Source organism: Mycteria americana, chromosome 9 (assembly GCF_035582795.1).
Source record: "Mycteria americana isolate JAX WOST 10 ecotype Jacksonville Zoo and Gardens chromosome 9, USCA_MyAme_1.0, whole genome shotgun sequence".
Lineage (NCBI taxonomy): Eukaryota > Metazoa > Chordata > Aves > Ciconiiformes > Ciconiidae > Mycteria > Mycteria americana.
In genome coordinates, this window is record NC_134373.1 from 11,578,196 (window position 1) to 11,602,734 (window position 24,539).

At 38.6% G+C, this 24,539-nt stretch overlaps 1 protein-coding gene across 4 annotated transcripts in view; it reads right to left on the minus strand.

The window, feature by feature from the left end:
• Positions 1-24,539, minus strand: part of HECW2 (HECT, C2 and WW domain containing E3 ubiquitin protein ligase 2) — a 180,468-nt gene that overhangs the window by 37,053 nt on the left and 118,876 nt on the right. For all 4 annotated transcript variants that reach the window (XM_075512479.1, XM_075512476.1, XM_075512477.1 and 1 more), the window contains 9 exons: positions 21,193-22,533; positions 19,719-19,814; positions 15,890-16,040; positions 15,420-15,523; positions 11,666-11,790; positions 9,987-10,172; positions 4,277-4,411; positions 1,336-1,438; positions 214-310 (listed from right to left, as the gene is read on the minus strand). In XM_075512479.1, coding sequence (XP_075368594.1) covers positions 214-310; positions 1,336-1,438; positions 4,277-4,411; positions 9,987-10,172; positions 11,666-11,790; positions 15,420-15,523; positions 15,890-16,040; positions 19,719-19,814; positions 21,193-22,533 — 2,338 coding nt within the window. The remainder of the gene's footprint in view (positions 1-213; positions 311-1,335; positions 1,439-4,276; positions 4,412-9,986; positions 10,173-11,665; positions 11,791-15,419; positions 15,524-15,889; positions 16,041-19,718; positions 19,815-21,192; positions 22,534-24,539) is intronic.

A 24,539-nucleotide genomic window follows, 5' to 3' on the forward strand; every position in this document is an offset into this window, starting at 1 on the left:
TAATAACACATTACCTCTGTTCTCATAAACCTTATTTCAGAGAGTTACACAGAAATACAATAAAGAACTATTTCCCACAGCTTTATGAATAGGTTTGAATAGGCCAAAAGTCTACAATCTGCTATGTTCCACTGCTAATTTTAATGAAATAAACTAATTCTAATTAGCATTTTGTATTGAAATGGGAATAGCAGACTTCACTGATTTTATTACCTGAGTGAATGATTCCTGGTAAGATCTGGTTGACGTTCTTGCAGAATTTCAAAGATATTGGGCTGCCGCAAAAACGCGACAATCTTGTCATTGTAAGCTGAAAACATCAATAAAAATATCATGCTGAAACAAGGAGATACTAAAAGACAGGACTGCATTCCTTCTGAGTTTTGAACAATAATGACAGCAGACTTCATCTTCACGTTTTTAAGTTTAGCGGTATTGTGTTAATACTTTTTCATGTAAGGCTACTGATTCTACTATCATTTAAGGAACACGCTTCTTGATTATGAACCAAATCTGATTGTGACATGTTCTTCCCACTGTTAACAGCTCTAATTTTGTTAGCAATTTCTATTATATTTTATCACTCACACTCTTGGCTCTTGGTCGAACTAGAATATTTATTGCTAGAATAAAATTGCAGGGACCTTGGTTTTCACTGCACTGAAATCCATTCTCAAATATTAAACAGTCATTGGAAACACCCATATCAAATCCTCACTGACTGCTGAGCCTGCAGTGTACGGACACCATGTCCATGGCAAGGGGAAGGATTTAAATTAGCAGAGATTTTCAAGTAAACATGCCACAGTACAAAGAGCCAGTTATAGTCAATCGGATTAATTTATCTTGATTTAGCACAATGTGACAGCTGTTAGATTCAATAAGCTAAATTCTGTTCTTGGTGGCACAGAAGTCAGTAACTTTGTATGTAACTGAGAACAGAAGTTAAGCTAATGACTAATTCCAAGCTGATTAACACTTTCTGGAATCCCGCCAAAACAGATGCCCAGCAGTTGTACAAAAATCACTGGGAATACACGGAGTCCAATTAGGACACAACTTGGCTCACTGGCTTCAACTCTTCCTGTCACCGCTTAGAGTAAGCAAGCTAGGAAGGTAGAAGTTTTACATTGGTTATTTGATTCTGCACAGACACTTTTCAGTATTATTCCTGCAGGTTGCAACTGAACAATTGGGAGATGCTGATGGACAGAAGTAACCATAACAAATGATAACTTCAACCCACCCCAACCAAATGACAAACCCAGCAGTGCACGCTGACATGACACACTCAGTCACAGAGAACTTCTCTGAAGAGGCTGTATGCTGACATACCCACTGGAACCACATCCTGGTACTGAGCTCTGCTGACTGTATTAAATGTGCTAGACGGCCTTGGCAAAACTGGTGGTCCTGAATGACGGGAGTCCTCTCCGACCTGAAAACGTGCCAGTAACCACAATGAGTGTCTTTATGCCAGCATACATCCTTGGGTACATAAAAGTGAGAACTCATACAGCTGAAAACTAAGCACGTACGTAAATGCTTTGCTTGATCACTGTCCCCAGTAACCACTGCAGAGGAAATCAGCTGTGTTGTACGACAGTTATTAGTAAAACATTATTTAGTATACCGTGCCTATTAATATGAAGAATCAAAACTGATTGAAAGTTTATTGCTATTTTTAAATAATAGTCCCATTCTGAAAAGGGACTAAAAAATTCAAACTGGGATTCCTTCAGAGGGTCTTTTGTACTTCATGGACATCTTTATCCACATCAAAGGTTCTGAAAAATCAAATTCTGCTCCTTCATTAGGACCTCTGTTACCTCTGTGCATGAATGGAGTTTCCCTAAATTTGAACTGGAAACAAGTCTGTGGCTGAAGCAGGAGGATGAAGAAGCAAGTTCACACTCAGGCAAGGCAAATGAGTCCAAAACCGATAAGAATACGTTTCCTACAGTCATTCAGTAAAACTGTTCTGATTTTTTTGTGTTCACCTTCTGGGATTAAAAAATGTTGCATATGAACATTTTCTAGGGTAGAACCACAGTGTAAAATTGTTCCTGGTAGCATTTGTGATGTCAGGGCAACTTCGGCAGTTTTCTGTGTGCTGAGGCTTCAGTCATTTCTACAGTGTCAGGACTTTGTATTTTATCTATATAAAACATTTTGTTCAACCTCTTTTTCATCCTGCTGGACCTTTATGCTCGCTTCTCAGTTCTTCTGCCTACACATAATGGTTAGCATTTGAACTACACTTCCAAGCTTCAAAGATCTCTAAAACATCTAACTGCAGAAGATCAAATAATTATAAAGGTGGTTTTTAAATCCAGTCTCTGAAATCACGAAGAAGCAAAAGTCCTGAACTATCTCCCAAGATCTTTGTGCTCTCTGATAATACTCTCTCAGGAAAATGAAAAATTATTTCCTGTAGGCACTGTGTTGGAAAAGGAATGCCATTATTATTAGCTACAGCTTCATGCTGCAGTTCAGCTTTAGCTAAAAAGGCATTCCTTACACTGGTTAATGTTTGTTTTAGAGCATCTCCCTGTAAAAACTGGGTCAGTGGCTTCAAAACATCAAAGTTCATGGCAAGGCAAATCCAAAGAAAGTATTTTGAGAATTTTTTTAATTAAGTATTCATCTTTTGCAATGATGTACAGTTCCTTGATGCAATGGTTTAAAAACAGCAAAACCAGCTGCAAATACACAATACTTAAGTCATAAGCGCAGAAGCAAAAGTGGTGTTCAGGTTCACACATATGCATATAAATGAACATCATTACATCATTAATCCCAGAATGGGAATACTGTATTGAATTGCTATGTTTGAGAGTCCTATCTGGAATCATAGTTCTGTTCAATTCAAGTTACAATTGTAAAAGTATCAAGGAAATACTTCTAAAATTACATGTAGAAATATGGTTTAAGGAATTTCATTTATCTAGATGGAGTGGGAAATTTTGACAGGTAATCAGCACTGTGTATAGGCCATATATATGGTGACTTCCGGTGGCATAAATTACACTTATTTTGCAGTATTGACAACTTCAGCAGCACGGTTGACATGAATCTCTCTGTTTTAAGTGCAGAGCTTCTGCACACTGCCTAGAGAAAGATAATTTCAGTGCATATTTTGTAAAGTTAAGAAAAAAAAATTATTTCTGCTCTGTTATAAATCAATCACAACAGAAATACTTGCTTTACCCTATCAAAGATCTAAATAGCTACGTGAAGACACTTCTAGCTTCCTTGCCTGCTGTAAGACATCATTGCCTACATCACATCACCAAATTGACAGAAAATGCTATTTAAAACCATTTGTAAAATATACCTTACATTCGGGGCAGGGGGTGGAAAGTATTGTGGGTGACTAAACCACGTTCACCCAGGATATGACAAGATATGCAGTGGTATGGCACTCGCTGCAGCTCAGTGGAAGCCCTGTTAGAGAAGTGGCAGAGAAGATTCACGCCTGCTCTGAAACAGACCTCTGGCAGAACTTCATCTGCCACGAGACTGAGCTATAAAAAGGATAAATCAGAGTATTTCTCATGCCATTCTAAATGGTATTATCTTTAATTCCTGGCATGGAATAGCCCTCCTCTGAAAAGACAACTTACAGCCAACAGTATGGAGGTTAAATAAAGTACAACTGAAGTCGTTGTACATACACTTGCTCCCAAGTAAAACAAAGTTACAACAACAATGTGGAGGCTGCTGGTGAAAATGGTCCACAGTGACATCAACAAAACAGTGTTTTCCATGTATTTCTGTTTAGAAAGTAGAGACGAAATACATATGCAAATGCACATAACGGTCTGATAAGCCTATATGTGGTAAGATTTTTTTATACTTATTTGGAAAGTTGCACATCTAGATATATATACACACATGCACTTCCCCCCCCCTTATTTGCAGAGTTATATCAACATACTTGGCAGACACCATGCTAGACAAGAATACATATTTTGACAGCAAAAAACAGGATACAGATACTGGTAATCTGTAATCTGATGCTCTCCTGTGGTTAAATGGGGTTACTGCGAACTAAAAGTAAGAGAAACTCTTGTCTGATATTTTTCCTCTGAAATCATACATTTCAAAAGCAACAATGCCTAGCAAATAAAATAATAAATATTTACGGATGAGTACTGTACACTTACAGAAGAATCATAACCCTCACAACATGGAATTGTGAATGGAACAATGTCAAAGAGGATGATCCTAAAAACCTGGTGGTTCCCAAAGAGAAGGGGCAGGTCCAACTTACCTCACCAGCGCTGTGGCTGCGTTGTCTAGTTAAGTGCTGCCGATGGACTAACGCACTAGTGGGCCTGCTACTCTGCAAGGGAAGCCGGGGGTCAATGAACGTGGTAGTGCGAGAATTGTGGTCAACAAAGAAAGCCTAAAGAAGGAGAAAGAAGAGAGAATTTATAGCCAATACTTTTTTTGTTATATCTGAGGTTAATGTCTATTCAGGATCCAGGTTTCATTCACTCATGTGAGGCTTTGGAAAATCTTCCTCACATTACTGTGGTTTGTATTTCCCTTCAGCAGAAGAGGGCTAATAGTTTTCCATCTCACTGAAGGGATTCATTCTTTAATGCCTTACTTCATTCACGTCTATAAAGACTTTTGAAATTCTCATCTGACAAGCATCAGAAGTAGGAAGCTTTATTATGATTGTCAAGAAGAGAAGACCTAAATGTTTAATAAAAGTAATCCTGATGTATTCTCCCTTTCATTTCCTTATAAGCATCTAAATAGATGTCATTAAGTGGAAAAAACATTCTCTTTTTTGAGCTATTTACCATATAATTATGAACACAATTGGGTGTATGTATGTCAAGTGTATGATTGCATCCTGTGATGAACTATGATTACAGGCCAACAGACATTTTTGCCATCCTCCTGTTACAAGTATTCTAAGTTCACTAACCTTTAAAAAAAAAAAAAAAGACAGGTTAGTCAGGGACACTAAGATGATGGCAACAAAAACATTTAAACCAGGCAACCAGTGAGAACTACCACATATTGGCCAGTCAGCCATTTGCTGAAAGCAAGGTCACAGGAGCATGTATCCTGGAAAATTAAAACCTCCTATAATTCTGTCCAATTTGAACCAAAAAGGTTTCTAAGCCCTGAAATTTAAACTTTTTCTAAGCGCTAAGATTTAAACTTTTTCTAGTGTTAGCGTTGCAGTTGGAAACCAGCACTGTTCTATTTCAACACGCTGTTTTTTTCAGTCACAATGCTGGAAACATGTGGAAGTGGCAAAAAAAGATCCCGGTTTTGAGCAGGAGAGTTACAGGAAAGTGACATCTGGTTTGAGGAATCGAAGAATCTGGAGCAGCAGAGAGGTGGTCAGGGACTGCAGGAGCCATTTCTGTGTTTGGATACCAGTGAGGTACTTCGACCACAGTTTCGTAAACAATTCAGTCTTGCGGTGTCAGCAAAAGAAACATTCTCAACTTCCCCCATCCTGACCACTTGTTTCATCTCTTGTGCACCCTTCCTGCCCTGTGCTGGCACAAGTGTTTGTATAGCCTGCAGTGAAGCCAGCTGGGGAGCTGGTCCAGCCTAAAATTACTCTCTTTGTCCCTCTCCCTGCTGGTTCCTCTAACCTTGGTCAGCCCACCAGGGATGAGAGGGGAGCAGAACTGGCTCTTTTGGCAGCGATGCCACATTATAGTATTCATGAAATCATTGTTTCAGACTGCTTGGTATAGCCAGACCAGAGAAAATGCAATTCTTCTGAGTGCTATTGTCCTGGTTTCAGCTGGGATAGAATTAGTTTTCTTCCCAGTAGCTGGTATAGTGCTGTGTTTTGGATTTAGTATGAGAACAATGTTGATAACACGCTGGTGGTTTAGTTGTTGCCAAGTAGTGCTTCCACTAGTCAAGGATTTTTCAGCTTCCCAGGCTCTGCCAGGTGCACAAGAAGCTGGGAGGGGGCACAGCCCAACTGCCCAAAGGGCTATTCCATACCATATGGCATCGTGCTCAGTATAGAAACTGGGAGCAGTTGGCTGGGGGGCAGCGATCGCTGCTTGGGGATGGGATGGGCATCAGTTGGCAGGCGGTGAGCAAGTGCATTGTGCATTACTTGTTTTGTACATTCATTTATCATCATCATTATTATTTTCTCTTCCTCTGCTGTCCTATTAAACTGTCTTTATCTCAGCCCATAGGTTTTACTTTTTTTCCCCAATTCTCTCCCCCATCCCATGGTGGGGGGACATGAGCAAGGACCTGTGTGGTGCTTAGCTGCCAACTGGGGTTAAACCACGACAGCTATGAAAGTAGGTAGACAAACCAATGTGTCATGCTATACAGCAACTAAATACCATTATGGATTGTGGGGGGAGAAAATGTTCACACTTCCATTTCCCAAGGAAGGGAAGCATGTGGAGGGACACCAAAGTTGCAAAACCTTAGAAACGCTCCAGAAGAGGGCAGAAAGCCTCCTACAGCCCTAACAGCGATTGTCTGTACCTGTAACCTGTGCCTACAAGCAAGGAATCACATTACCTGAACAGTAAGGAAGAACTCTGTTTTGATCATCTGACATAGTTACAGATACGCAAGTGAAACTGACTGTTCCACAGTTCAAAAACTATAAAGTGTATTCAGTAAATGCAATTTTAATTGCAACATTTGAGCCTGATGCAGGACTTGTTCACCTTGGCAAATAATGACATCACCAGCAATGCAAGTATACAGATTAAAGAATATGAAACCAGTGGGAAAGCAGCATGAAAACCATTTTGAAATTTCAGTTTTGGGCCTGGAAAATTATTGGAAGAGGCTGCTGGAACATATTCAGGCTTTCTGAAAATTTGGTTCCTGATCAATAGGGTTATTTCACTTATTATTAGCATGTGGTTGGTATAGGTTTTTTTTTTTTTATGTCCCTGTATCTACCATTTTATCTAGTCTGGTCTATGTGTATTTATAAGATGTGAAGCACTTTCATCAAAACAAAGATTGATTTCATTAAGTCAGCATTATACTGTAAAATCACTTGGGGGAAAAAAAAGGTACTAATTCAATATAGGAGAAAGTACGACCTAGGTTTGCACTACACAGTTCTTTGAGTTAATGCAGCAATCTAATATTGCATGTAGTGTTTCTTAGCATGACATTTAAATAAACAACTCAGTTTAAACATTAATTTAAAGACAATCATGTCTTATTAAATATGAATGTTTGCAGGCCAGCTAGTAGCAGCCTACTTTAAAATAAAGCATAAATTACTACTTAGAAGCTTCAGTGAAGATAATTATTAGAGCTTCAAAGCTTTGGGCTAATCTGGACACTGGCACACAGCTCAAAATACAGTGAGGCTCACAGTCTCCTTTCAAAAAAATTCCTCTCATAACTCCTGTCTAGCTATAATCCATAAATCTGTGATGCTTGAAGAGGCTTATGTAAGATGGGTAGTGCCAAAACTACATTTAGCCCATTAAGCACGGATAGTTGCCCAAGTTATCTTTCCAATTGAAGTCTAGGAAGCTTCCTAAAATACCTTTTCTTCCTATTGAAGACATTAATAATCAATTACAATGGATTCTTCCATTGTAGAAAGAAAAAACAAAAAATAAATATCCTACAATAACTTATTATGCATTTGTGCATCTTGCAGCAATCTAATTAAAAAGTACATAGATTTGCATCTGGCTTTAAAATATGAACACGTGCTTACACATATTGCACAAATGCACTGGGGTGCTTATCTGTATATACATGTGTGTATGCACATGTGTGTGCAGCAACGCAGAACTTCAAAGTTATCAGACTGCGTTCAGCTCAGGGACCTATCTAGCCTATATAATGCTTCCTGCTACCACCTTTTTCAGTGGTCTTCTGCCTCCCTGTGGTCAGCGACTGATGAAGGTTCATCTGTAATGCCAATCAGAAACTACATCCTAGTTATGCCAGACCCTTTAGGGAGAACTGCATGCCAAACAGATTTTATTGTCTGTAGGGGATACACAGAGGAGTCAAAGAGGAGTGGGCAACTGGGCTTTGCTGTGCAGCTTTGAAGCGAGTTCAGAGGTAGGCAGTCCCCAGCTGACCTTGGAAGACAGCCTGCAAAGAGGACAAGCAACCAGGACCGCACTGACATTGGGGAGTAAAAACTTTACTACTCAGCACTGCATAAGGGTCAGAACAATCACTGTGTCTTGTGAGCAAGAGCATCAAGCCTCTTACTATGAAATACTTGGAAAAATAAAGCAAAACCTTGCCTCAGCAGGAAAGAGTAGCCAGGGAAAGGAAATATAATTATATACTGTGGCATGGCTAATTTCTACTTGCTTCTCTTTAGCTTTATGCTTTAATAAAGGCAGGTCCGGTTTCAGTTTGGTCTCATCAAGCACTGGTCTCACCATGTACTGGCCATCATATCTCTTGAGTGCTGAATAGGCTTTTCTACTGGCCACAAGAGCTACTTGTGACAAAGGCAATTCAATATAATGAAAATGAACAATACTGAGCCTAATTCAAAGTGAAGAAATCCCAGTGGGGATTTATTCAGTGCTTCCTCTTGTTGATTGATGTTGTGGTAGCATCAGAGTTACCAAATACCACACCAGAAATCCAAAGGTCTAATTCTCTCTATGGAGTGCCTGTTAAAGTCAATTGAAAATTGCTGTATTCTTCAGGAGAACATGGGCCTCTGACGAACTGAACAGAAAAAGAATAACTTAAAACTGAAAAGAGTGAGGGAGGCAAAGAACAAGGAGAGTATTACTGCACATTCCTAACTGTGTTTCTAATAAAAAAACACAGTGCTTTCCAGAGTTAATAAATCCAAGAAGAAAACAACCCTCAAGTACTTTTTCTACCTTTCGGTTTAGAATCTGCCCGTAATCTTTTCAAGCATCAAGATCATTATTTACATGCACAGTCACAGCTAACTGTACCAAGACTGATAAACATAAGAAGTGAGAAGCTTAATATGCCTATAGTCCTAATTAGGACGACTCAGGAACTGATAGCCTTATCACTTCCTCACATGCTAATCACAGTCTATTTTTAACCCTCCTATCTTCTGCAAAGAAAATCATATTCTAGATAGTAAGGACACACTAGTTTAAAGTTACATTAAAATTACATTACTACTATAAAAATGTGTCTGTTCTTTGATTTTAAAATATTTTGTTAGAAATTGAAAAGTGATACCTGTTTTGAAAAGCAGTAAGACTTGCAACTATTCAAGATCCCTATTAATGAAACTCACTACCCACAATTTCTTTCCTGTTAACCAATACATAACCAATAGTGATCATCCCCAGAGCTACCCCAGTCTTAAGTGCATCCATTTTATCTCAGAAACTGATGAACACTCGACCTACTTAGCAGTTGGGTAGAGGACTCACCTAGGAAAATGGTTAGCTATTAAAGAAAAAAGCATAAATAATGCACGCTAATGAATTCCACTCAAGACTTTGAGGTTGAAGGAGGAAAACAAAAAAAAGCCCTAAGGAAAACCTTGACAGTTAAACAAGAAAAAAAGCTAATACAAATAGTTCAACAATAACTAAATAAAATTTAGTAGATAATAATAAAGTAACTTTACATCTCAATTATCTTATGAGTACACAGGCAAAACTCCAGAGAACTTCACTGAACTGCCTGTATTTACACAGTAGATAATTCTTTTCAAAAGAAGTTTTAAACATCCAAGGGAATCTAAGCAACTTATTTCACAGTAAAAGGCTACAGATTTTCTAGCAATTTTCCTTGTAATGATTAAGACCCATTTATCAATCGTCTCCTCCTTTCATATAATGCTTTGTCAGCACAGATGAGAAATTCCAATCTTCTTTTGGCAAAAGCAGGAGAAAAGAATGCGCACCTTTTACATTTGGAGAAATAGGTGCGCTTATGCTCTTCTTAAGAGCAACCAACTGAGTTCTGACATCGCAACATCCAAGATCAAGCACTCAACAGAGCTGCATGTGCATTACAGTTACCTTGCCCTGATGGTCATGTTTCATTTCCCAACCTCTCGGCAGCTCCAGCTGTTTGTTAGCAAACATGTTGAGGAAGCCCACCAAATCACGATTATGCTGGTAGCGCTCAAAATGGTGGGTGTCCCGCCGGACTTTGGTGATCATGTGCTTCAAACACGTGTTATTTGTAAACATGCGGTAGGCACTCTGAAAAACAAATAACAAAAGGAAACACTTTTAAAAGGCAAAATTTATTCTTACTACAAAAGACAACATTTCCACTGTAAATAAATGATCTAATCATCTATAAAACCTTAAAAATTATCTCCAACTAAGCAACAACAGTATAAAAAAATGGTCCTCTTTCTGAGATTCTGGAATAAGTGTTTGATGTTTCTTATTTTACCTCAGATATACAAAATTTCATAATATCGACTCACTTCAGCAAAGTGTGACATATATTACAGATTCCATTTACCACACTTGTCCCTGGAACTGTGAAGAATCCTATAATATTAAAATTGCTTTGAAAGTAGAGATTTCATTGATATTCTCTCATTTCTGGAATAATGAGTCAAATGCAGTCACAGAATACAGCAATAAAGTTGGTAAGGTTTTCTGCAGGACAGAGATACATAAGGTTGTAGAATTTATCACAAAACTACATAAATATTGTTTCCACTTATTGATTTTTTTCAAAAATACCCTATCATTGCATGTCCATGTGTAATTTATGTAATAAAATTAAAATAAGAGAGTAAAAGGAGAGCACTGAGAAATAGGGGAAACTTAAATAAAAGGGGAAAATAAACAGTTAATGCCTTTTCCTCCAAAAAATCCCAGCCAACCAGAAACCAGGTCTTTCTCTCAGCATTAGCAATAGACAGAAGCCAAGACATAGGGCCTCCTATTGCACTGTGCTGCTGCCTAAATCACTCTGTGCCCCTGCACTGCTGCTCCCTGGCCAGAGGTCTTATCTACCTCCGTCCTATTTCATATATTCAAGATGAAGCTATGCAAGCTAAGCAGAATTATTCAGATAAGGACAAGCATACATATATATCAAAACCAAACTAACACTGACCAGTAATTTAAAAAACACTGAATTATTAACAAATGTGCTTGCAGACAACAAATTATTAATTCCATTACTTCTCTTTACACTATACATCCTGTTACACAAAGGAAAAGAAACATTGGGAAAAGGAAAAAACTATATAAGAAGAAGCACTGAAGAACAGGCAAAACAGAAAAGGAAAATATATATTAAGATGCTTTTTTGTTCAGTGTGATCTTTAATATATTTTGATACAAACCAGGCAGTCTGGGAAACAAATCATCCCATAAACAGCGAAGTGATCTTAAAAAATAAGTATCATTTTCATTCTCAGAACTGTCTCTCACCCTCTGCAAAGCACAGTAAGAAAGCTATTGCTTCGATAAACAAATGAGTTTTGTATCATAAGAAAGATGAAAAATTGAGTGAAAAATAAGAACTGTAGAAGCTATAATGCCAACTAGGGCAACTCTGCTAGCCCACCAATTGCAAGGAATGATGATGAGTGTTTGAATTTATCCAGCCTGCCCATGTACTACCAATATCTTAGCATCAAACACTGAGCAATATCTTTGTATGCAAGACAAGTATATTTATAAGCACATATTTATGAAAGTCTTTCAGCTGCCGACACTATACTTACAGGGTTAGAATGCAGCACTGTAAAGAACTCTGGGCTGATAAGGAATTTCACAGGGGGAGACTGGAGCAATAAAGTAAGTCTGGATCTGGAGGTAGAGTGAGGCAGCACATTCTCTCTTCGAAAATCTAACAGCAAAGTGAATGACAAAGACAGTAATAATCATTACCAAAACATCACTGCAAACAACTATATCGATTTGAATCACACAAGCAAGAAAAGCACTAAGTATACAATTATTTCAGATTTATTAAGTATTCTTCACATAAGTGTACCTGAATTTCTTCTAACATAGCACTGAAGTTCCTGAAAATATCACAATTTTAGTTTAGTGACTTTTACTTGTTGCTTTTAATGAACTGTTGACTTTTAATGAACAATCATTAAAAAAAAAAAAATCACATCCAATTATTTGGGTTACCAAACATGTGCCTGTGTATAAGATGTAAGAAGGTCCCTGTGGCATGCCTACACTGCTATACTGTAGCTGTATGCAGATAAGTTATTTTTTAAATGCTAACTAATGGATAAAAAAGTCATTGTACACTTAAAAATGTTTCATTCCTCCTTTAAAAAAAACAACAATAAATCACTGCCATTAACACAGCCCCAATCCTGATACAGTATTTAAGCAGCTTATGTAAGTAAGAAACACGTTGTCAAGGAAGTACCTTTCAAGTTTCAACTTTCAGTAAACATTTGGGTCTTCTCCTAGCAACTGTAAAAGTGCACTGATTTTTCAACAGTACCAGGAACTGAAAATATATTATGAGTGGTATTTGCTACGACATTAAAACTGTTCCCCCTCATTATCTTTGAAAATCAACAGGACATTTGGATGCATATTTTAATGTAGTGAAAAACTGCAAATTCACAGTGGGTCTGCAGTGATTTTACTCCAAAATGTATGCCATCTTCTACATTTCACAGTTTCTTTCTTTTACATATTGCAATACTTGCATACTTCCCCATCAAATGAACATTAATCATGTAGAACACAGCTACCATGGATATAAAAGAACAATAACCCACAGGCAGAGAAAGGAGAATAGAGGCAGTCAATGAGACTCTAAACTGAGGGGAAAGTGAGAAAAAAAATAAAAAAGAGGGAGAACAGAACAAAGACAGAGTAAAATTTTAACTACGGATAGGTAAACATTATGGAAAAAAGGGAATGGGGAAAATAAAGACATTCATTCTGATACACTGTGATACATTAGAGGAAACCAGAAAACGGAAGGGTAATAAGTAAAGGAAAAGTAAATGAACAAGAGGATTTTTAGAGACACTTCTGAAACAACAGACTGCAAGCCCTCCCACATGAGGCATGTCTACGGAGCGAAAGCAGTGTAGCATAAAGACCCCTGAAGCTATGCCTGAATACTTGGGCTGCGAGTGCCTTCCAGGCACGCACTGCGGTTGCATGTCAACTCTGTATTGGTATAAAAACTTGGGTGTACACCAGCCACTTATCACACCCTGGAAGATGCTGTGACATGCTGCAGGTAGGTCCACTGTCATAGTCTGGGTAATCGGGAAACCAGAATGTGTCACCCGGTGGGTTTTTCTTGCAGTTTAGATGCTTATGAATTTGATTTAGGAAAAGCTTATTCAGCTGAACTTGCTGATTAGGGTTTAGCCTGAATTCACTTTAAGCTGATTTATTTACAGCCCAACAAAACATCTAGCTGCACGTGCACGTGCACAAAGATAGAAAAGGAAAAGGGTAAGGCAGAAGTAAAGAAAAAAATATAAAAGGGAGCATTTGGCTAAATCACAGGTTCTACAACGACTTGAAACTCAAGAAAGGGTGGCATTGCTTGGGTATTAGACTAATTTAGGAAATAGTATTATAAGAGAATATCAAGAGCATCTAGAGATAAAGCCAAAGCACATAACAACACACAACCACACAAGGGACTGGACAGGTAACAAACTAACTTTATAAATGTATTAGTAAATTAGTAGTAGGAAGATGACCAAGGAGAGAACCACTTAACGAGTAGAAAAACTAGTAATGATGCTTAGAGCTCATTAAAAAAGATCTTTCCTTCTGTCTTCATCCAAAAAGTTAACACCAACCAGACAACCAGAAGAACTAAACAGGAGAAGAACGAGAACTTTCTTCTTAGGCTAGAATTGGTAAAGAGCAGGTTAAAGGCTGTGGTACAAATCAGAGATTTTCAAACCCTTTGGGCTTGATGAATTGTACTCTAACACACTTAGGAAACTAGGTGAAGCAATCTCTGAGACATTGGTGGTTATTTCAGAGGTCTGAGGGAGTTCTGAGAAGAAAAGAAACGGGATAAATATTATATCCATTTTTAAGAATAGGTAAAAAAAGGATGAAGGAAACTATAGATGAGTTGACATATTTTCTATTCTCAGACAGACACATGAACTAATTGTCAAACTACTTAAAGCAATGAGAAGACAGCAAGGTGGAGAAACACAAATAACCAGGATTTCTGAAGAATTAATCATAGCAAACTAAAAAAGTTATTTTCTAGTACTCAAGTGGTGTAAAGGTCACCTATTTTGATGTTAATAAGGCCTTTAATACTGTTTACATGATTGGGGGAGAAAATTACCTGAAACAGATGAAACCACCTGGAGAGGGGTATGCAGCAGTTTGCAAAAACATACTGAAAAGCAGTTATGTCAAAAAGAAAGAGTACACCAAGTGATGTTTCACTCAGATCTGTCTGGGTCTGGTCCTATTAATTATTTCTATTAATGACTGGATAGGGAGGACAGAACTTGCTCCAACTAGGAGATGCTGCAGTACTTGGACAGCAGGATGGACAAGATTCAAAACCATAGTGACACATTAGAAAAGTGCAAAGACCTGAGTACAGGTAGGGATAATCAACTGCACAAATGAAACCAGAACGGCACAACTGCACCAGATGAAAAACAGACATCTGTGCCAAAGATCTGCACACAAGGTTCTGGACCTGATTTTAGCAGATCAAAACTGAACACTGGTGGTTTGTGTCAAACTATCAGAAAAAAAAAAAAAATTATGCAGGAATGTACAAGGAGTCTTGTACATAAGACGTGACATTTCTGCAGTCTCTTCAGTCCAGCAGAGTCATAGCTTTATTTAATTTTCTGAAATATTCCTCGGGAGCTGCAGACCAACTGAGACAATCCTGAGTAGGCCAACAAAATAATTGGAGACCTAAAAACACAAGCCACAAGGAAAGACTAGGAAGTAACAGATTTAAGAATACGTTATAAGAGAAACGACATGAGTAGACTGTCTAAAAAAGTTACAGAATGTCCATCAACTGGAGAACATGTTATAAGAACACATGAGATTGCATTTGCCAAGTATGGTTTAGGTACAGCTCATCCTACCTATCTTCAGCACGCAGATGAAGCCAGTGACTGCCCAAAGTCCTTTCGAGTCCTATATTCTACCATTGCAAAATGTAGTAGCAGATTCAAAATATTTGTAACCCAGACAACACAATTTTATACTTTTTCACTACAAATGTCCTGCCTATATTTTTACCTAGTCAGGTACTGACAGAAAAATGCTCTGAATCTCACATTCATCTCTTCAGCGTATTGAACAGGCTGAGCCATAATCTTCAAAAACTAGACAGCAATGAAAACAAATGGTTTCATTTTCACCCATACTTTCAGGGGCAGAAGTTAGGTTCTGCCTTATGCCACTCTCATTAAATCATCTATGAGATGAGTGCTCCCTTTAGAAAGGGGGGGGGGGAAATTCTTTTTTTTTTTTAACCTGCATTAGAATGGTGAAAGTCAGTTTCCTCTCCAGCTCCATCCACGGCATTTGTATGCTCTTCAGGCCTGTCGTTAGTCATTGTTCTTCGGATGCTCTGGTACCTAGGGTTAGAAAACTGGACTGTAGATATAGTATATGGTAATTGTGATCCAATCCTGGCTCTGAGGGAGCTTGCCCATCTTTTCTGCCATGTAGGTTAGTGTACATTGACCTCTAATTTCTGCATTAATAGCCTTTTGAATTTCTGAAAACCAGTATCAGATTTTTTTTTAGCCACAGCTTATGAACACAGGTGGAATACAAAAGCCCTAGAAGCCCACATGCAAATTAAAAGGCACAACCACATAAAAATAAATACATATGGCCAGCTGCAGTAGCAACTGTGACCCTGTCTTCATACTCAGTCTTACAATAGCGAATGCAGTTTTGCAAGCACACGATTCACAAACAACAAGGGTAATTCTTACCGCCGATTCAGCTGTTCCATTTGCTGTATGGAATTTGACCTCTGGAGAATCTGTGGGGCTGGGGGGGCTGTGGGTCGCTGCCATGTTGTCGTCCTGTTCACATGGTCCACATAAAAAATCCGTCCATGGCTGTCAATTCGAGCCTCCCAGTCTAAGTAGCAATAAAATACTGTGAACTATGGAGGGCTCAGGTTTTATTTATTTCTTTATTTTAGCTCTGTCACTTTTGTAATGGAATCTATTGTTCCAAGTTTCTCTTTCTCTTTTGCAGGATGACTTCAGCACAGAACTTTCTTACTAAAGGGTTAAGAGACATGGCTTTTCCCTATTTTATCCCATAAATCAAATTCCCCATTGTAGTTAAGGTTCTGTGGAATCCATATCTAATAATTTCTATTCCTTTCTCTCTTCTATTTCCCACTAACCAGTAATTGTCCAAAAAAAAAAAAAAAAAAAAGAAAGTATCAGGATACTTAGTCTAATTCTCTTGGACTGAAGTAATTCAAGATCCTATCTCTGAGGGTTATTTCCAGTGCAAAAGGCCAATGGATAAGTACCAAAAACCTTGCAAAGCTTGACATCTGTCATTGTTTTTCCCCAGCTAGTAGTAAACAGTAATAAAACAGATCCCAGTGCTCTTCCTGGGTTTACATGTACCTATGTTAAAGGTAAGCAGACCTGCCAGAGAAGATGGACAATTATAACAATCAAACTCCTTCATATACTAAATGCATGTTCCAGAATTGCCGATTCTGCAAATATCATAGCAAATTCAACTTCTTGTGCAAGCGGTAACTATAATGCTGTCCACTGGTTTTACAACACAAGCTACAGACAATGTTAGAAGTCTAGACCGTGGAGACACACCAGGAGAGCAGAGATGAAGACACTGGGACCTTTCTGCGACCACATCTGGCTTCTCCATGCACAGCAGAAACCAGGTGCTTTACAACACCCAGGACTTAGTTCATAAGCTTTTGGGGTCAGAAACACTGTCTACCTAATAACTGGTTATAAAATGAGCAAGATACCAAGACACTGATCATGGCTGGGGGCCACATAATAATAAAAAAAGTATTAAGATATTTTATATACAGAAACAGGCATGCCTGATTCTTGGGCACTAGCAACTGCAGAAAATGTGCAAACCATTTAGCGCGTCAGTTGAAAAACAGTCTTTGAGAGCTCAGAAGGTTTCTAGAAGAGACTTTCTATATTGCAAGTCTAGGTGGAAACATCAGTCACTGCAGTAACATTTTAAAAACCACTGGCAAGCAACCAATCCTAAATGATCACTGCTCCACGAGGAAAGAGGGCATAAAAATGTCTTGACAGCAGAGAAGGAGAACTAAATTCTACTGGAAAGTATTTAATACAGACAGCCTTAAAACCTCAGGCTTTGTTGCTATATGCGTACTATGGCTTCTGTCAGCTCTTGGAGGCAGCCAAGTGGCTCGCTGCATTACACTGTAGGGCCTGAGCCGACTCACGAAAAGGGAGGAAAGGCAGGTTTTGAGATAAACTCATTGTGTCATCTCCACATGACAGCTCTGTGTTTTAGCTGGCCACAATGCAAATTACTCTTCTACCTTTACGATGCACAATCAAAACAGCCTATTAGTGTTTAAAGCACTTCTGCTGTGAACAAGAGCTATGTAGGAAAGTAAGCTCTGAGGAAGGAAAGAAAAACCAGCACAATAGGATAGGACTAAAGAGAACCATTTAAGGAACACATTTCCATTCCAGGAGAGAAAATTCAAAATTTTGTATTATACTGTAAATTTAAAATACAAGTTTAAAAATAAACAAAATTATATCAATGCAAAGCTTATGGTGTAATCACTGTATTTGCTATTCAAAATATAACACATTTGAAAGTTATTAAAAAATAATTTAATTTATATCTCAAAAAAGCAAACTGAAACATTCCAACATTCTCTGAAAAACGTTTCCATTTTTTAAAAAGAAAAAATATGATTGAAACAGATGTTCCTGTGCAAAGGTCCCATTTCAAAAAAGTAGTATCTTCTGATGAAATAAAAATACCCAAAATTTTTAACCAGAGTTTGTAAACAAAACAAAACACGGAAGTATTCCGGGAAGGACAGAATTGTTCATGGGAGGGGAGGGGGAAAGAAAAACAAACAAAAAACCAAAAACCAAACAAACAAATAAAAAAACCCAAACAAAAAAAACAACCAAAAAACCCCAAAAAAGCCAGTTGAAATTTGTGAATTCATTATTCTGTTTAAATGTCAAACCCTAAACCACTGTATAATAGTTGAGATTTTTCTTGTGGTTATTATATGTCCAATTCTGACACACAGGCACCGTTTCTGTAACGTAGTCTTGCAGAAAAGCATTTTTGCCTGCATTCAATTTTAAATACATAAGTTTAAACACTTGGGCAATGGCTTCTAAAGTAAAGCACCTGCATCAGTGTTGTGATGGACAAGGATATCTTCCATTAGTCAAATCGTTGTTAGTCAAATGTGTTACAAATAACTTAGCTTGCTGAATTGCAAAAATGTAATTCATCAGGGTTGTGTGGTCAAGTTTATTTGTTGATTTTTCACTAGGAATGTAGGAATCGGAGCATAATGTTGCATGTTATAGGCAGAAATACTAGATAAATATTTCAGTTCTTTCTCTTGTTCTTTAACTTAACCTACACACAACTGAAAGAAATACACCTATTTTTCTTTCTTACTTTCAGATTCTGGTGAAACAACAAATAGAATACAACTCAAATTACAAAGAAATTACAGTTTATAACTCAAAATCATATTCAAAATGTTTTCTCTACTTTTTCACTATTAAAATATTAAAACTGTTACATATCCGAAAGCAGAGCTTTGGAGAGAAACTGAATCTAGGCAACAATTAGTATTTAAGATTTTATTCAAATTAGCAAATGAATGATCTACATAAAGATTGCATTGGGCTTTGACTGTAAAAGGGTGATGTGTATATGCATGCCCATGCATGACTGTGTAAAATCCCAGCAAATGTCAGAAATGTTAGAATACCACACAGTCAAACCTTTTCCATTAACATTCCAACAGTTTTTCCAAGTAGTTATTGTAGTGTATAGTTTGCTTCTGAAATACAAAAAGCAATCTTTGTATAAACCATGGTACTATGCTAGCTCTATGCATTTCTCTTTTTATTACACTGATCTCTGAGTATTTCCTGTAACGTTCTCTGTCTTTTTCAGTATGAAAAGTGATAAAAATGCAACTGGAATGTATGTCTCCCAGGCACAATTTTGTAAAAAAATAATACGGGTTTACTGAGGTGGCAGTTAATTAACTTTAGGATCTGCAACCAGGACTAATTTGTTATATGCACTGATTGTAACAGAAGCAGCAGGGAGCAAAATCTTCTCATCACCCGGGCTTTCCAATACACAGTTATATCTGTGTTCTGCTATCAGGCTCTTTCCAGTTACCCTCTCCAATTACAGAGCAAACACAGTCTCATTCCATACTGTGAAATAAGGATCTATTCATTTTACACTAAATATCTGAATTCCTGACTCCTTTATTAGCACTATATTAGCTACTAGGAAGAAAATTACTCTATCCCAGCCGATATCACTTAGCAAGTCTGCATACACCAGGTATAATTATCATAACACATCCTGATAGTCTGCAGACTGAGCACAATGCCTTTTACAAAACAGCAGTAGACTTCATCATCATCACTCCTCACTTAGAACTTCTCAGCTGTTCATTCTCAGTTCTCACATTTAAGAAAGAAATTTAATGAGATCTCAGTAATGAGATCCAGGCAGCCTATCCCCCAATTAAAGTATGAAGAACCTCACTTGGTGGTAGAGCCTCATCCACTCTCTGGTACCGGCTAACATCCTGACGTACCGAAGGCAGCGACCTCAAGGGCTGATGGCCATTGGCTTGAGAACCTGGAATCAAAATGCCCACAAATTATTTTTTTCAGTCAATGTGGGGAAGCCCTAGAGTTGCCTCTAAAGTGAGCAAGACATGCTAAAGCTTCTGCAGAACTACCATATTTTAGGATATATCTAATGGTCATCTATTTTGGGGGGCAAAACAAGTTATGTCTACAGTTCTGGGTAAGTGATTTCTCTGGGATGCGCTACAGTCCTGGTCCTGAAAATGTCACCTCTTGGGACGTGCCGCATCCACCTGTGACCAGCAGAATCCAGGGCACAGAAACAACAGCATGTGCCAGAGCCATAGCCCAGCAAGGGACAAGGACAAAGCTCCACCTGGCCACCACAGAAACCTGCTGTAAGAGTGGGAGCTGAAACTGTCCATTGACTTCCTTGCTGCAGCCACACTGATCTGCAAAACACAGTGCTACCTGACACCTAATAATAAGAGTCCCAAATGTCTAGAAAATTATGTAAAAGCACATATTGACAGTATTTGAAACAAATACCAAAATTATGCTTTCCAAATCAAAGAGCTGTTTACAAAGAGAAGAAATTAATAGATCCTAAAACTTTTGGAATGTTATGAAAAAGACACATTCAGAAATCCAATCTGAATGCATCCACTTGATTAGATCCATTTCAATCCCTGAAGAAATTTTACAATGGATAATCCATTGTGAAATGTGCTTGGAAACAATCCGTTAGGGACACATTTCTACTTTCAGTGATTTTAGTGAGACACAAAATTCTCAACTGTTAAAATAATTTTACAATTGGCAAGAGTTTCACAGTATTAACTTGAGTAACACATTCCTCTCCTCCCATGGTTCCAGCTGTGCTAGGATGTGTCTACACAGATAAGGGACTGGGAAAGTGAAGATAAACAGCCTGAAGTGTGACTAAAAACCATTTTTTTTTTCCCCTTTCTTTTGATTACCTTTATGTTTTAATGCTAATATATGTGTATATTTTCTTCCCCCTATAAACACGCCAAAGAAAAGACCCAAATATACATTCTAGTTTGCATTTCATAGTTTGGGGATTATTTCCCCCCGTTACCGTTTTGATTAGCAAGCAGGGTAATATTATGGAATTCTTTCCTCCTCTTCATCCTCCTTCTCATTACTCTCTCAAGAATTAAAATATATCCTGTTTCAAAATAAACATGTCTTGGATATTTCAGTTTTGATTTTTTGTTAAATCAAAACCCCCAAGAGTCTCTTGAAGAAGGGAATAAATCTCAAAGGAACAAAACAAAACAAAAAAAATCTTGAAAGATAATGAAATTGAGAAATTAAGATCTTTATTTTCAGATGTTAATTCTTTACATAATTTTTACTGGCTGCAGAAGGTCACTTCAGAAAGTGCTTCCTGCAGTTATTACCTCCAGTAGCTCCTTCAACCTGTGCTGTGGCACCCTCACAAGCTGCTTGGGCTCCTTCAGTTTCTTCATCCTGAGACTGGCTATTGGCAGCTGCTGCCTGCAGGCTTCTTCTTCTTTGCCAGACTTCTGCTGCTTCCTCTTGGTCTTGTAATTCACCTGCCTCAGCCTCCTGTACTTCCTCCTGAGGTAACTGTACCGCAGGCAGAGAACCAGAAGTACTTGCAGAGTCCTGTGTTTCAGCACCTGGCTCAATTCTAGCCGCATCGGTGGCACAAGCTCCCTCTTCCTCCTCCTGAGAAGAAAAGGCTGGAGTCTCAGGAAACCTGGCACTTTCAAAAGAAGAACACCGCATTTCAACTGAGGAACGTCGCACAGTCGCGCTTTCGTTGCAAGAGCTGTCTGCCCCTTCCACATCACTCTCCCCTTCTGGCCGAGTACTAGCCTCACTGACGCTTTCCGTGCGAGCAGGATCACTCTGCTCGGTTTCTGATGACATCTGTGAAGGTTCAGACCCTTGATCAATGGATTCAGTTTCACTAACGCCCCTTCTGCTCCCAGCAGTGGCATCAGCAGCTCCTGCGTCCGCACTGCTAGGAGGCTGCTCTGCCTCCCGAGTGGCACACGACTCACTGCCAGCCTGGTCTGCTGGTGCTTCACTTTGAGAACCTTGCAGGCTTTCACCTCCTGCTAACTGTGATGATGGAAGCTCTGGGAGAGTCTCTTGCTGGTCATCAGCTGATGGCAAAGGAGCTTCAGAGGCTGAAACGTTTTCATTCTCTGCAGGCCCTTGCATTACCTGATCTGACGAGTAACTTAAACCATTTCTTTCAACATTTCTTGTAGCACCATTAAGCATTACTAAACCACCATCGTCTTCCAAGGAAGATGGAAAACCCAGGTCTTGATGTAGCTCATGCTCCTCTTCATCTGAGTCAATGTGAAGCATAGCATTAAGTCTTGTGTCAGTAGGGAAGCTACTCCTCAGTTTTGGGGAGGCTCCACGTGGACGCTCACCACAGGCAGATGTCCCGGGTCTGGCATGATTATTGTGTTCTATTGCATCCAGATAGTCATTTAGTGAGTCCTGGCGACCTCTAGTAGGCGATGATCTTGAAGCACCGGAGCTCAACTCATCCTGGTCCGTTTCCAGAGTTGTACTAGTCCTTAAAGGGTGCCTCCGGATTGCTTCTCCAGAAGATTCCTCAAGGAGCGGACCATTGGAACACACTGTAGATGTATCATGATGACCTGCTGGCATGTCCTCATCATCGGAGGGGCTCCCCAAGTCTCCATTTACAGAGTTCACTCCTAGCAAAGTGCCAACTGTTTCTGGTGAAGCATCTGCAGAGACACAAAGACTGAATGTGAAACGCAATGCAGGAACAGACAGCTCATTCTACTTTGTCTGCATCACAGAAGATCACAGAAGTGATATAAAAATACACATCTTTCAAGATGTTTGCTTATTTCAATCAGACAACTAAGGGAAGAAAATACAATTAAAACAATAGAGGCATCTACAGTGTTATAAGAGCAATTACAGATTTTTCTATGTATAAGTCTATACTATTTTGTAGGATATAAAAAATTTAAGGGGTGTGAAGTATGACTTTAAAGGACTCCTATTTTGCTTTCAAAAGACAGAGCACTGCCAAGCATCTTGCCAAACTGTCAGTAAAACCAGCCTCGCAAACAAGGAACAAGTTTTCTACAGCGTACCTCTCATATCCAAAAGTAGGATTTACACAAAGCCAGTCACTGACACCAGTTGTCATTACACCCTTAGCAGCATGCAAATCAGCATCTGAGATCACATGAGGAATCATTAATGGTGTACAGTTATCAACTCACATACACAACACTTATTTTGAGTTAATTTACAGGACTTTCCCACTGTAAAGAATGGGAATCTACCTAAGTAAAGTTCATGAGATATTAGGTATGCTATGGTAATACATATAAAAGGGAAATGAAAATAAGCCATCTTATTTGAGAGATAAGATGGTAACTCCCCACATGGGAACTAAACAGGCACAGAGTTGAATAATCCAGATGCAAATGTCTGTAAACGTCCGCAAAAAACTTAACAGTGAAGTTTGTGAACTAGAGTGCCTGGCAACCAACAGGACTGAAGACAAGCATTTTTTTTAATGTTGACAGAGCAAAAATAATAATGAGATGCAGGACTACATGGCTACAAAAAAAGGCAAGAAGATTGTATTAAGTTAAAAGATAGAGCAATATCTCACTACCAAAGAGATTATACCAAGTCTAATGAAGGAGAATCTAAGATCATAAACATGTAACTAGATACATATGATGTGATAAACATGTCACACTAGCAGAACATGTACCAGCCATGTTCTGCTAATTGCCTTCAGAACACGAAAAAAGGGAAATAAAAGAATTGCCTAATGGAAGCATGTATTCTCATAACCGTAACAGATATTCTTGGTTCTAAGCAGGACAGAGTCCTGTAAAAGGGGGACAGGACAGAGTGATCTGCATGTAACACTAGCAGGGGAGGAGAGCACAGGTGGAATCTTACTTGCAACTGCTTATCTCAGCCGAAGGTGTTACAGAGTGAAGACGTTACAGAGGGAAGAGAAAAAATTAATTTGATTACCCAATCTATCCCATCAAATGGGATAGATTAGCGTGTCCAGAGAAGGGCAACGAAGCTGGTGAAGGATCTAGAGTCTCAAGTCTGATGAGGAGTGGCTGAGGGAACGGGGGTTGTTTAGTCTGGAGAAAAGGAGGCTGAGGGGAGACCTTATTGCTCTCTACAACTCCCTGAAAGGAGGTTGTAGAGAGGTGGGGGTCGGTCTCTTCTCCCAGGTAACAAGTGATAGGACAAGAGGAGATGGCCTCAAGTTGTGCCAGGAGAGGTTTAGATGGGATATTAGGAAATTTTACTTCACTGAAAGGGTTATCAAGCATTGGAACAGGCTGCCCAGGGAAGTGGTGGAGTCGCCATCCCTGGAGGTATTTAAAAGACATTTGGATGAGGTTCTTAGGGACATGGTATAGTGGTGGACTTGGTAGTGTTAGGTTTACAGTTGGACTCGATGATCTTAAAGGTCTTTTCCAACCTATATGATTCTATATGATTCTGTGATTCTGTAAATGACACTCATAAGCAGATTCATTTAAAATCTATGTAACAAAACAGGAAAACAATACAATAAGTGTTGGTGTTTTGGAATTACCATCTTCAAAGCAGTACCTGACATATCTCAACTTTTAATCCCAATAGAAAAATCTATAATAGAGGCACTGTACACAAATAAGAAAGCATATTATCACAGAAAAGCCTAGAAATAGAAATACATAGAAACTTTCTCCAT